Source organism: Amphiprion ocellaris, chromosome 5, assembly GCF_022539595.1.
Source record: "Amphiprion ocellaris isolate individual 3 ecotype Okinawa chromosome 5, ASM2253959v1, whole genome shotgun sequence".
Lineage (NCBI taxonomy): Eukaryota > Metazoa > Chordata > Actinopteri > Pomacentridae > Amphiprion > Amphiprion ocellaris.
In genome coordinates, this window is record NC_072770.1 from 39,441,777 (window position 1) to 39,456,117 (window position 14,341).

Consider the following 14,341-nt stretch of genomic DNA (forward strand, 5'->3'; position numbering starts at 1 on the left):
GAGAGCATGGGGCTGCAGAGATGAACTAAAACTAGACGAGCTAACAGACATCACAGAGAAGTAGTTATCTACAGACTGCATTCTGATTGGTTCAGTGGAAGATGTTGGTCTGAGGAATGTTCTGAGGACCAATGAATGACGGAACGTTTGATCCTCAACCTGCATCACTGGAAGCTTTAGTCTGGAAACAGGAGCTGTAGTCCCCATAGATTGTTAATGCTGCGCTCTGGTTACAGAAAAAATAAGACTACAGATTTCTATGTTCTTAGGAACTGATGGATGTTCTACCTGAATGACCCTCAGAGTGTTCTATGAACGTTTGTCTGCTTTAGATTCTGAACCTCAGAACGATGATGTCTGTTTTTGTCCACAGGTTTTACAATCTTCACCTGAGCTTTACAATCCAGACCAGAAAACTCCTCAACTCGTCCAGAGGAACCTTCACAAGATGGCATCAAAACCAAGAAGAAAGTGGAGCAGAGAGCTGCCTCCTGATTTATCTGAATTAATGAACAAAGTTATTAAAGCAGGAATTTCATTCATCCAAGAGTTTAACATCAGAGAATCATGGATGAGTAGGATAGTGTATGAGTTACAGAAGATTCGTGAGGAAGTAAAAAGAATGCAGATGTGGAGATATGCAGATAAAAAAGATGTGGTCAGAAAGTGAAAGTGCAGAGAAAGTAGAAAAGCTGGGGAAAGAATTTAAGGAGAATGTTGAACCACTGAAGAGAATCCTGGAAGAAATAAAGGAGATGTGTGAAAAGTTGGAGGAAAAAGCAGCTGAATATCAGTCTGGAAACACTCGGACCAACATGGAGGAGTTTGAGAAGATCCTCAGACGAGTGTCTGAACTGAAGGTGCTGAGTTTAGGAGCTCTTTTTACATCTGAGTCAGCGATTGAGTTTATGGAAAATCTGCGGATTCTCATCGTTAAGGTCTTCAGAGTCACTGCAACCCCTGAGGAGGACAGGAAGTTAAGAGATGCCATCATCCAGTCAGCTGATCAGAGTCAGAAGGTCATTGATGAGTTTGGAAAGACAAAAACACATTTGGATGAGATGCTCAATGACTTGTAGGGTTGGAGGTTCAACCACTGGCAGCTCTGGATGGAAACCAGCTAAAAACCAGAAATAAAGGAAGTAAAGTGTAAAAGTTCAGTTCAGTCACCATGAAGAAGGATCTCAGAGATCTGAACATCTTCTGGTTCCTCCTCAGACCTTCATGCTGCATCTAGAAATGTCTTCAACACCCTCTGACCTCATGCAGCCCCAGATCATCATACCACCACCTCCGTACTTCACTGTCAGGACTATGATCCACTGTGGTAGTCCTGGTCAGGTTCTCACCAAACATCTGGACTCCATCTGAGCCCAACTCATTGATCTTCATCTGACCAAAGAATGTTCTCCAGCATCCATCAGGCTTCTTCTCATGTTCTTCAGCATCAGGAAGTTTAGTTGTGAGCAGCAGCCAGGTTTAGTTCTGGTCCTCTGTCCATAGAGGCTGATGTTCTGAAGGTTCCGTCACACTGTCTGAGCTTCACACTAACTCTGGTTTCCATGGAGAACCCCTGAACCAAGTCTGAAGCAGCTGGACTCACTTTGGTTCTTTGACTTTCTGCTCTGGTGCTGGAACTTTAGATCTTCATGGAGTTCCTTCCATGTTTGTTGATGCTGATCTTTGTGGAAGTAATCTGATTACTTTAGAGTGCTTTTTTTGTACATAATTATGTTTTTTAGCCAATCACATTCCACTGTTTGAATTATGTTTATGTTTTATAACCAATCACATTCCAGCAGTGAAGTCTGTTTATGTTTTATAACCAATCACATTCCAGCGTAGTGAATTCTGTTTATGTTTTTTAACCAATCACATTTCAGCGTAGTGAGCAGGTGTGTTCATATCAGAGTGATCTTTCCTGGAAGGATGTTCCACACAGCGAAGCTTCTCGATGGAGATTCTTTTAGTTCCTGATCTTAGAGAATAAACATCTTCACTGGAGAGAAGTAGTTTGTCTTCTATCTCACAGAAACGACCATCTCACAACCTGAGCAGGTGAATATGACACAACGTGGAGTCAACCTGGACAGGTGTGTGTTACCTGAGTCCAGGTGTGTTGCTGTTTAACATGAGCAGGTGAAGTCAGGCTCTGATTGGGATTCTGATTCAGATTCTCACAAACTCAACATTTAAACTAATACGTTCCTCACATTTAATAGAACGTCTGTCTGATGAGGATTTATTAACAAACTGGAGTTAAACTGGTTTAATCTGGAGTTAAACTGGTTTAATCTTTAATTAAACTGGTTTAATCTGGGATAAACTGGTTTAATCTGGAGTTAAACTGGTTCAATCTGAAGTTTAACTGGTTTAATCTGGAGTTAAACTGGTTCAATCTGAAGTTTAACTGGTTTAATCTGGGGATGAACTGGTTTAATCTGGGGATGAACTGGTTTAATCTGGAGATAAACTGGTTTAATCTGGGCATAAACTGGTTTAATCTGGGCATAAACTGGGCATAAACTGGTTCAATCTGGGTTTAAACTGGTTCAATCTGGAGTTAAACTGGCTTAATCTGGGCATAAACTGGTTTAGTCTGTGTGTGTTACTGTGTGTGTTGTGTTACTGTGTGTTACTGCATGTTGTTGTTACTGCGTGTTGTTACTGTGTGTTGTTGCTGTGTGTTGGTGTTGCTCCTGTGTGTTGTTGTGTTACTGCGTGTTGTTGTTACTGTGTGTTGTTACTGTGTGTTGGTGTTGCTCCTGTGTGTTGTTGTGTTACTGCGTGTTGTTGTTACTGTGTGTTGTTACTGTGTGTTGGTGTGTTACCATGTGCTGTTGTGTTACCGTGTGTGTTGTGTTACCGTGTGTGTTGTGTTACTGTGTGCTGGTGTGCTACTGTGTGTGTTGTTGTGTTACTGTGTGTTGTTGTGTTACTGTGTGTGTTGTGGTACTGCGTGTTGTGTTACTGTGTGTTGTGTTAGTGTGTGTTGTGTTACTGTGTGTTGGTGTTGCTCCTGTGTGTTGTGTGTTACCGTGTGCTGTTGTGTTACTGTGTGTGTTGTGTTACTGTGTGTGTTGTGTTATTGTGTGTGTTGTGCTACTGTGTATGTTGTGTTACTCTGTGTTGTTGTGTTACTGTGTGTTGTTGTGTGTGTTGCTGTGTGTGTTGTCGTTCCTCTCTCGTCTTGATTTCAGGGTTCAGGTTGTTTTTCATCTCCAGGAAGCAAAGTTCAGAAACACACCAACAGGCTCATTATTCCCAGTATTTCTAGTATTCCCATGACACCAGGCTGTTACAGCACTGTGGAGGGACTAGTTAATGCAGCGTATCCCTCCGCCCAGAGCGTCTCTGCTGGTTCTATGAGGAAATCAGTCAAGAAGAAAGCAGGAAGTCATAAACCCAGCGAGTTTTGCTCTACAGCTTCACTAATGTGCAGATTAAACGGAAGTTCTCAGTGAGACTCAGACAGGATGAAGATGATTCTAGCAGCAAAATCTGGTGTTTTACTGGAAAATAAATCACCTTTAAGGACAAAACAGAGTTTAGTCATAGTACCACTAATCAGGAGGTCTAGGAGGAGTCACAGTACCACTAATCAGGAGATATAGAAGGAGTCATAGCACCACTAATCAGAAGGTCTAGGAGGAGTCACAGTACCACTAATCAGGAGGTCTAGTTGGAGTCATAGTACCACTAATCAGGAGGTCTAGTTGGAGTCATAGTACCACTAATCAGGAGGTATAGGAGTCATAGTACCACTAATCAGGAGGTCTAGAAGGAGTCATAGTACCACTAATCGGGAGGTATAGGAGTCATAGTACCACTAATCAGGAGGTCTAGTTGGAGTCATAGTACCACTAATCAGGAGGTATAGGAGTCATAGTACCACTAATCAGGAGGTCTAGAAGGAGTCATAGTACCACTAATCGGGAGGTATAGGAGTCATAGTACCACTAATCAGGAGGTCTAGTTGGAGTCATAGTACCACTAATCAGGAGGTATAGGAGTCATAGTACCACTAATCAGGAGGTCTAGAAGGAGTCATAGTACCACTAATCAGGAGGTCTAGTTGGAGTCATAGTACCACTGATCAGGAGGTCTAGTTGGAGTCATAGTACCACTGATCAGGAGGTCTAGAAGGAGTCATAGTACCACTAATCAGGAGGTCTAGAAGGAGTCATAGTACCATTAATCAGGAGGTATAGGAGTCATAGTACCACTAATCAGGAGGTCTAGAAGGAGTCATAGTACCACTAATCAGGAGGTCTAGTTGGAGTCATAGTACCACTGATCAGGAGGTCTAGTTGGAGTCATAGTACCACTGATCAGGAGGTCTAGAAGGAGTCATAGTACCACTAATCAGGAGGTCTAGAAGGAGTCATAGTACCATTAATCAGGAGGTATAGGAGTCATAGTACCACTAATCAGGAGGTATAGGAGTCATAGTACCACTGATCAGGAGGTCTAGTTGGAGTCATAGTACCACTGATCAGGAGGTCTAGAAGGAGTCATAGTACCACTAATCAGGAGGTCTAGAAGGAGTCATAGTACCATTAATCAGGAGGTATAGGAGTCATAGTACCACTAATCAGGAGGTCTAGAAGGAGTCATTGTACCACTAATCAGAGCTGACTCCATGCACAGTGAACTACTTTCTCCATCCAGCTGTTAGAACAGGAACTAAATTATTTACTGTTTAAATGACAACATTCTGAGAATAAAACAACAACATATTAAATAAAGTCTGTTTTCATCCTGTGATCGTTCAGTGATGTCTGAGAGCAGAGCTGGTTCCTCAGCTGTTGATAGTCTGATTAGTTCTCATATAATCCACTTTACCTCTAGCAGAACATCTGAGGAGCAGCTGAGTCCCTGAAGGCCTCAACAGGAACATCTAGTGGTGTTTACACATGTTGAGTTACACTTTCTGCTCATTTTAGTTTAAAACATGGGGGAAAAAATCTGCAACATTTCATAACGGACATTTTCTGTCTCTATTTCCTGTTTATTTCTGAGTTTCTGTTTCTTCTCAGCTGGAACTCTGTCCTGCTGTAGGAGCTTCATGTTTCTCTGCTGATTTATTTCTGTCTCTGACTCATAAAAACTCTTCATCGTCATCATCATCATCATCATCATCATCACAGAAACACTCCACCCAGATCACTGTTCCTTCTTTATTACAGTCTAAAGGCTTTTATTCATCACAGGCAGCAGCAGCCAATCAGCCGCAGCCTGACCCGCCCTGCTGGCTGCTGATTGGTTGCTGGGGCTCACTCCCACATCCAGCCCATTTCTCTTTGTGTGAGCAACAACAACAGCAGACACACAACAGACATACAACCAGACACACACAACCACAGACACAGATGCAACAGACACACAACAGAGACACACAGCATGGTCTAGTTTGTGTCGTTTTTTTTTTTTGTCTTGTTTTTGTCACTTTGTAACTTTTTTGTCAAATTTTTTGCCTCTATTTTGCTTTGTTTCATGTCGTTTGTCTCTTTTTTCATTTTGTGTCTCATTTTTGTCATATTTTATCTTGTTTTTGTTGCTTTTTTGTCTGATTTTTGTCTTTCCTCTCATGTTTTTGTCGTTTTGTTTCTCGTTTTTGTTGTTTTGTGTTTCCTTTTTGTCTCGCTTGTGTTTCGTGTTATTTTTGTCATTTTGTAGTTCACTTTAGTCATTGTTTTGTCCATGGTTTGTGTCATTTTTGGGTTTTTTGTCTTGCTTGTGTTGTTAGTCTACTTTTTTGTCGTTTTGTTCCTTGTTTTTGTCATTTTTGGTCTCGTTTGGGTAGTTTTCTGTCTCATTTTTGTCGCTTTGTAACTTTTTGTCAAATTTTTTTCTCTTTTTGCTTTGTTTTGTCGTTTGTCTCATTTTTGTAATATTTTGTCTTGTTTTTGTTGATTTTTGTCTTCCCTCTCATGTTTTTTGTCATTTTGTTTCCTGACCCACACACAGACACAAGCAGACACACAGACAGACACACACACAGCCCAGTAGAGCCTCTCAGTCTGTTAAAGCAGGAAACTCTTTTCTCCTGTTGCTCTTTAAAGTCTCATAAAAAATGCAGAAATGTTAAAAAAAAAAAAAAACCCCACAAAGCTTTAAAAGGTTTGGTTCTGCTGAAGAATCTCCTCCTGGGAATGCGGTCTTTGAAGGCTCCTGGACCTGGTTCTGGTCCACAGACCTGCAGAGAACAAAATGTCTCCTAAAGTCTCCTCAGAACGTCACAGAAGTCCACAAAGTCCTTCTGCATGAAGTTCTGGCTCTGCAGCAGGTCGTCCTCAGAGGGGAAGTACTGCAGGCTGTCCTCCTGCAGAACCTGGTCCAGAACCAGACCCTCCTGGTCCAGAACCAGACCCTCCCGGTCCAGAACCAGACCCTCCTGGTCTAGAACCAGACCCTCCTGCAGGACCAGGAAGGGTCCTGGTGGGCTGGACGCGTGCGGGTTTGGACTGTCCAGTAGGGCTCCTCTGGCGTTCTCCAGGACCCCCAGGTATGAGTCCATGTCGGTGAGGTCCGGGTCGCTGTCGGAGCTGCAGCTGTCGCCCCCTACCGAGTCGGACCGGAGGTGCAGCATCTGGTACTTCTCGTGCATCAGGAACTGGTTGGTGTTCTTGGGGGCCCGCATGCCCCGGGCCCGGTTCCCCTTCACGTTGACGGGTCTCAGCGCCAGTCTGTCCGGTGCTCGGCGGCCCCGGGGCCCGCCTCTCCCCGCGGCCCGCCGCCCCCCGCCGCTCCGGGACCGTCCGGGCTTCCTCCGCTCCTGCAGCCACAACCTCCGGGCCGGCATCTCTCAGGACGTGGTCCGGGTCTCACATGGTCCGGGCTGCAGAGAGCCGCTCCGGGTCTAGACCTCCTCCGGTTCTTCTACCTTTTCACGGTCCGTCCTGTTCTTCTCCACCTCCGGCTTCGGCTGCTGCATCGCCTACTCGGCGGCAGCTTGGCTCTGGGCTGCGGTCTCTCCTCCGGTCCGGTCCGGCTCGGTTCGGTCCAGTCTGGTCCGGGTGCAACCTGCAGGGACAGCTGAGGGGCTGCTGAGGCCCAGGAGTTAATATGTGGCCCACCAGAACCTCAGACCTGCTGCATCAGCTGATCCAGCTGAGCCGCCCCGCCCCCTGCTGCTGCCTAATAAGGAGCTGGACGAGTCCATTCACACAGACTGGAGGGGGGGACTAAACCACTGTCGGAGCTTTACCACGCATGAGCCACTTTATTCAGGGTATTATTACATGACTGTTTGATCTGTCTGTCTACCTGTCTGTCTGTCTTTCTGTCTACCTGTCTACCAGTCTTTCTACCTGTCTGTCTGTCTGTCTGTCTACCTGTCTGTCTGTCTGTCTACCAGTCTTTCTACCTGTCTGTCTGTCTGTCTGTCTACCAGTCTGTCTACCAGTCTTTCTACCTGTCTGTCTACCTGTTTGTCTACCTGTCTGTCTGTCTGTCTGTCTGTTTGTCTGTCTACCAGTCTGTCTACCAGTCTTTCTACCTGTCTGTCTGTCTGTCTACCAGTCTGTCTGCCTGTTTGTCTGTCTGTCTGTCTGTCTGTCTGTCTGTCTGTCTACAAGTCTGTCTACCTGTCTGTCTGTCTGTCTGTCTGTCTACCAGTCTGTCTACCTGTCTGTCTGTCTGTCTGTCTGTCTGTCTACCAGTCTTTCTACCTGTCTGTCTGTCTGTCTGTCTGTCTACCTGTCTGTCTGTCTGTCTGTCTGTCTACCAGTCTGTCTACCTGTCTGTCTGTCTGTCTGTCTGTCTGTCTGTCTACCTGTCTGTCTGTCTGATCAGCACAAAGATCCTCCCTGCAGTCTGATGGTTCACTCCGCCTCAGTTTCAGCAGCTGAAATCTGAACCACGGCTGTTGGAGCCCCGCCCCTCTGACACACTGACTCACAAAGACGACCCCCCCCCCCCCCCCCACACACACACACACACACACACAGCAGATTACAGAAAGCCGATCTGTAATCTGCTGTGTGTGTGTGTGTGTGTGTGTGTGTGTGTGTGGGTGTGTGTGTGTGTGTGTGTGTGTGTGTGTGGGTGTGTGTGTGTGTGTGTGTGTGTGTGTGTCTTTGTCAGTCAGTGTGTGTTATTGTGTGTCTTTGTGTGTTGTGTGTTTTATTGTGTTATTGTGTCTTTGTGTCTTATTGCGTGTCTTTGTGAGTCAATGTGAGTCTTTCTGTGTCTTTATGTGTTATTGTGTGCTTTATTGTGAGTCAGTGTGTGTTATTGTGTGTCTTTCTGTGTTTGTTATTGTGTTTCTTTATGTTATTGTGTGTTGTGTGTTTTATTGTGTGTTATTGTGTGTCTTTGTGTATTATTGTGTGCCTTTGTGAGTCAATGTGAGTCTTTCTGTGTCTTTATGTGATGTGTGCTGTATTGTGTCAGTGTGTGTTATTGTGTGTTATTGTGAGTCTTTGTGTGTCTGTGTGTGTCTGTGTGTGTTATTGTGTGTCAGTGTGTGTTATTGTGTGTTTTATTGTGTGTTACTATGTATTATTGTGTGTTATTGTTAATCTTTGTGTGTCTGTGTGTGTTATGTGTATCTTTGTGTGTCTGTGTGTGTTATTGTGTGTCTTTGTGAGTCTGTGTGTGTTCAGGGGTCCGTTTCACGAAGCAGGTTCAACAAACTCTGAGTTTAACCCTGAACTCTGAGTTGATCTACTCTGAGATAGAAAACTCTGAGTTTTTGGTTTCACAACGGCTGATTTGAGTTGGTTTAATCAACTCAGAGTAGTTTCACCCGGAGTTAAGCGCGTGCACCACAACTCTGAAAAGCCAGTATCAATGGAGCGCTGATTCAATAAGTCACCATGGCAACGGGGAAGCGGAGTACTACACCGTTTGAATTGGAAATCTTAATGCGCTTATATAGCGAGTTTGAACACGTTTTTAGAAAGAAGTGCAACACCTGCAGCTGCAAAAGAGAGGGAGACGGTGTGGGAGAACATTGCTGCCCTGTCAATGCGTAAGTTTAAATCACAATAATATTACAGGAAAACTGTTTGAATAGTAGCCTATTAAGTTATTTCATTTAGGTGCAATCCTGCAGGGGAGAAGCTTAAGATGAAATATAAAAACATTGTTCAAACAGGTAAGAAGTCAGCATAATCTCATGGAGCTACCTCATTTTGATCATGTTTTACATTGTAAAGTAGCCTAAATATTAAGTGGCTGTTTTACTGTGCAGTGGTTTTATCCCACACACAGCCTAAATGTCTGCATCCATATCATGTTCTGTTAAATAATTAAGCCTATTTAAACTAACACAGACTTCTACTCAGCCAACTATATATATACACACACACACTTTTCTGACCGTCCTGCATACAGTTGTCTTACTGAAGTGCTCTGCATCTCCGACATTGTTTCTCAAAGGGAGCGAAATAAAAGTTCAAAGAACTTATCGACATTATATAAAAAAACTCCCATTTGCAAAGAACCGCAGCACAACACACAATATCTGCTGGGATGTGAGAGCATGACTGTGGTTGGTAAAGTTGTAAATGTAAGGATGGATTAGGTTGTATGTAGATTATGGACTGTGAGGTGAAACGGTACCGTTCAAAAAGATAACTGTCCAGAAATGTGAGAACATCTATGCGCGGTCTGATAACAATCTCCTGACGAATATTTAATTCTCTGTGCAGTAATTCTGCTCCTTCATCCACTGGATCGTTAATAAAAGGACGTCATTTTGACACACGGCAGAATTAGACTTCACCAAAACTCACCTGATGACTGAATGAATGAGGAAATCAAATGGTGTGTGACTGAAAGAGGGCGGAGACTGAGAGAATCGAGGTTTACTGAGATAAACCTGGTCCCGACCAGGTTAGAGTCATAGAGTCTGTTACTATGGTAACTGACCGAGAGTTTAAGTTACCCCTCTTTGTGAAACAGGCTAGAGTTACCCCTCTGTCTCTGGTTTGAGTTACCTCCCTTTGTGAAACGGAAAACTCTGAGTTTCCCTCATTTCAGGGTTAACAGACTCAGAGTTTTCACTAAACCTGCTTCGTGAAACGGACCCCAGGTCTATCCACTAAGTCAGCCTGGTTTCTGCTCTGACATGTTTTTCTTTCCTGCTTCTGTTATTTTTCCATTTTTTCCTCCTGCTGCCTCTTCAGGCTGGAATCTCTAACTGCTGTTTGTGTTCCAGTCAGAACTGAGCCTGTAGCGCCACCAGGTGGTCAAACAGTAAATTTATCACAGCAGCAAGACAAACTGGTTCAACAAAAAACTACTAGAAACAGACTGCAAACGGACAAAAATAAATAAAGCGGCCAAAAAGTAACAAAAGAACAATCAAAAACTGACCAATACCCAAAAAATCACCACAAATCTGCCAAAAAGTGACAAAAAATTATTAAAAACAGACAGAACTAAAAAATACACACAAAATTGACCAAAAAAATGACCAAAAAAACCCCTATCAAAACACACAAAATAGTGGAAAAAAAAACACAGTAGAGCCACAAAGTGACAAAAAAGTCAAAAATAGATATAAAATAGGAAACACAGACAGAAAACTCACAAAAAGTGACCAAAAAAAATCATAAAAACAGGCAGAAAACAGAAAAAAGACAAAATTAACAACCAGAAACAGACATAAAACAGAAAACACAGACACAAAACTTACAAAAAAACTTCTCTAAACAGACACAGAACAGCCCAAAATAAACAAAGCAGCCAAAAAATAACAAAAGGACAACCAAAAGACAGGCATAAAACCAAAAAACACTATTCACATCCATCATGGACAATCCCTCTCACCCACTGCATGACACTGTGGGGTCTTTAAGCAGCTCCTTCAGCAGCAGACTGAGACATCCACCCTGCAAGAAAGAGCGCTATCGCAGGTCCTTCATCCCATCTGCTATAAGACTTTACAACATCAGCATCACTGGCTGATGTTAACATAAACTGGACTATATCATTACCACCCCAAACCATAAAATTTGCACTGACATTCTTGCACTGCACATCTCTGCACTTTTAAACTTTATTTTTATTTTTTCTGTTAAAAAATTTTGCCACCCTTGTATATATTGTAAATAAAGCTGCTGTAACAATGTAAATTTCCCCTGGAGTGGGGAGAAATAAAGAACTTTATCTTATCTTTATCTATCTTATCTTATCTTTGTGTGTGTTTTGATAGTTGTTTTTTTTAGTCATTTTTGTCAATTTTGTATGTATTTTTTAGTTCTGTCTGTTTTTAATATTTTTTTGGTCGCTTTTTGGTCAGTTTTTGATTGTTCTTTTGTTACTGACAGAAAATGACCAAAAACTACGCAAAACAGACACAAAGCAGTGAAAAAACACAAAACAGCCATAAAATGACCCAAAAAAATAATGAAAAATAGACATAAAACAGGAAACTGAGACACAAAATTTACAAAAAAATGACCACAAAACTATGCAAACACACATTTAGAGACACTAATAGTTGTATTAGTAGTATTGGTAGTAGTATCAATAGTAGTAGTTGTCACAGTAGTAGTAATATTAGTAGTAGTTGTACTAGTAGTAGTAGTAATAGCAGTCGTTGTTTTGGTAGTAGTAATAGTTGTCTTAGTAGTAGTAGTATTGGTAGTTGTATTAATAGTAATAGTGGTAGTAGTGGTAATAGCAGTAGCATCAGTGTTATTATTAGTAATAGTAGTAGTATCAGTAGTAGTAGTAGTGGTAGTAACAGTAGTGTAGTAATAGTCATATTTTTTGTATTTGTAATGACTTGTTCTGATTTGATTGTTATTACACAAGTATTTATTTGTTTGTTTTTTATTTGTTTATTTATTTAATATGGAATAAAGAGCAGTTCATACGCTGATCGCGGGTCGCTTTTCAATAAAGTTTAAGAAACTGTGAGTGAAGCGTTTTAAATAAAGTTTTCTGTTCAGTCAGCGGCTTCACATCACAACAAACATGGCGGCGGGAGAGCAGACGCCGAACATCCGGTAAAACCTCCGGTAAAGCAACCAGTAAAACATCCAGTAAAACCGGTTTAATTAGCAGGTTTTTACTCTCTGAAAGATACGCTTCGGTCTCAGGATGGATTCTGCGCTGTTTTCAGAGGAGCTGTCGGAGAGGAAAGTGTGTGTCGTGGGCTCGGAGCTGGTGGAAAACTACACGGTGAGTTAGCTTATCTGGTAGCTTAGCTGGTAGCTTAGCTGGTAGCTATCGTAGCTTCAGGTCTGAGGCTGTGACAGCACCGTAATGTTGGAAGAATTTATTCATCAGTGAATGTATTTGCTGTTCGGTTAGCGGACTTTATGTTAGCGTCACTGCGGTAAGCGGGACTTTATGCTGCTCTGGCTGGAGCTAACAGGCTAACAGCTAACAGGCTAATTGCTAACTGAGCTGCTCGTTTAAAGTGCTTTCTCTGCAGTTTTCAGAGCCGACAGCTTCTTCCGTCTTCCCTACATTTTTAATCTAGATTCCTGCAGACCTGCGGATGGAACCAGAAATGACAGAAATGTTTCCAAAATGACTCAAAAATCGTCCAAAATTACTTAAAGCTTTCCAGAAGTGAACTGAAGATCATTGAAAATGACACAAAATTTGTCCAATACGCTTTAAAAGTTTTCCATAATGACACAAAACCGTCTAAAATGACTGGAAAATGATTCGAAATCAGTCAGAATATGTCTGAAATGATTAAAAATTATCCAGAATGACTGAAAATTTGCAGAATGACACTAAATTTGACTAAGATCTTTTAAAAATCCTCCAAAACGACTCAAAATTTGTCTAAAATGACTTGAAAATGATCCAAAATAGCAGAAATTTTGTCCAGAATTACACAAAAGTTGTCAGAAATGACAAAAATCATCCAAAATGACTCAAAAATCGTCCAAAATGTGTCCCAAATTACAGGAAAATGGTCCAAAATCAGTCAGAATTTCTCTCAGGTGATTAAAAATGATCCAGAATGACTGAAAATATGCAGAATGACACTGAAGTCTGAAGCAGCAGTTTCTGGGTGTTTTTTCTTCCTTGTGGTTCATTTTAAAGTCCTGCATCTCTGGAACCAGAACAACATGAAGGAGAACTCAGAGATGAGTTAGAAAGACAGAAATCATTAAAAAAGTAGAAATTATTTTCTAAAGATGAAAGAAAAAGTGGGATCAACATTCCAGCTGTTGAACTATTTCCAGTTTCATTAGTTTCTGTCATCATGTGACTGTTGGATAACTCATGACTTCACCTAGGAGCTCTGAGTTTTCTTTTTGTTTTCTACAAAACTAAATCAGAGCCAAGAGTTTATTTTAATTTAGTCGTGTTGAATGAAGTGGTTTTGATGAAATGTCACCATTTGGAGCCTCGACTTGGTTGAGTTTTCTAACAACACATCACAGATGAATATATCAAGGACTGTAGGAAAAAGGAAAAATGAAGATTTTTGTCATTTTTGACAACTTTTGTGAAATTCTGGACAAATTTTCTGCTACTTTGGATAATTTTCAGGTCATTTTAGACACATTTTGAGTAATTTTGGAGGATTTTTAAAACATCTTGGACAAATTTTGTGTTATTCAGCACATTTTCCATCATTCTGGATCATTTTTAATCATTTCAAAGAAATTATAACTGATTTTGGATCATTTTCCAGTCATTTTAGACTATTTTCATGTCATTCTGAACAAATGACATCTCATTTTGGATCATTTTCCAGTCATTTAGGACATATTTTGGAAAACTTTTAAAGCATCTTAGACAAACTTTGTGTTGTTCAAATTTTCAGTAATTTTTAATGATTTTCACTTCATTTCTGAAAAGATTTATGTAATTTTGGACAATTTTTGAGTCATTTTTGGAAGATTTTTGTAATTTCTGACAACTTTTGTTGATCCAGAATTACAAGAAATTTTCCAGAAATGATTTAAAACAACAAAAATGTGTTCAAAATATTACTGAAATTGTCCAAAATGACTCAAATATCGTCCAAAATTACTTAAATCTTGTCAGAAGTGGAGTAAAAATCATTAAAAATAACTGAATACTTGCAGAATGACACATAATTTGTCCAAGATGCTTTAAAAATAATCCAAAATGACTCAAAATGTGTCTAAAATGACCTGAAAATCGTCCAGAATGACTGAAAATGTGCAGAATAGCACTAATTCTGGATCATCTCTGAAGCATCTTGGACAGTAAGGGTTTGGAAGCAGAGCGGTCTGACCCACTTTCTGTAGTTTTGGAGAAAAATGGGTTCAAAGTTTAGTGTTTTCCAGAACGGTCACTGTAACGCTGTATCTGGGTTGTGGGTTAGACCACTCTGACACTAAGATCTAGACCCTAAATTATTACAGAAATTATATAAAACTCAGTG

The 14,341-nt window shown here is 41.2% G+C and overlaps 2 protein-coding genes across 7 annotated transcripts in view; one reads left to right on the plus strand and one right to left on the minus strand.

The window, feature by feature from the left end:
• Positions 1-5,166: 5,166 nt before the first annotated feature.
• Positions 5,167-7,860, minus strand: wu:fb55g09 (coiled-coil domain-containing glutamate-rich protein 1). Its single transcript, XM_023262119.3, has one exon. It carries the CDS (start codon positions 6,803-6,805, stop codon positions 6,221-6,223), a length of 585 nt encoding a protein of 194 aa, XP_023117887.1. The 5' UTR covers positions 6,806-7,860; the 3' UTR covers positions 5,167-6,220.
• Positions 7,861-11,911: 4,051 nt separating this feature from the next.
• Positions 11,912-14,341, plus strand: part of nisch (nischarin) — a 38,540-nt gene continuing 36,110 nt past the window's right edge. For 3 of the 6 annotated variants that reach the window (XM_023262108.3, XM_023262109.3, XM_055010845.1), the window contains exon 1: positions 11,912-12,141. In XM_023262108.3, the coding sequence (XP_023117876.1) occupies positions 12,061-12,141 (81 nt within the window). In that variant the 5' untranslated portion in view covers positions 11,912-12,060. The remainder of the gene's footprint in view (positions 12,142-14,341) is intronic. The other 3 variants (XM_023262106.3, XM_055010844.1, XR_008601746.1) reach the window with 2 other exon arrangements.

Bases quoted from the DNA above. Each gene is read 5' to 3' on its own strand.
- wu:fb55g09 (XM_023262119.3), bottom strand. From the start codon at position 6,805: ATGCCGGCCCGGAGGTTGTGGCTGCAGGAGCGGAGGAAGCCCGGACGG.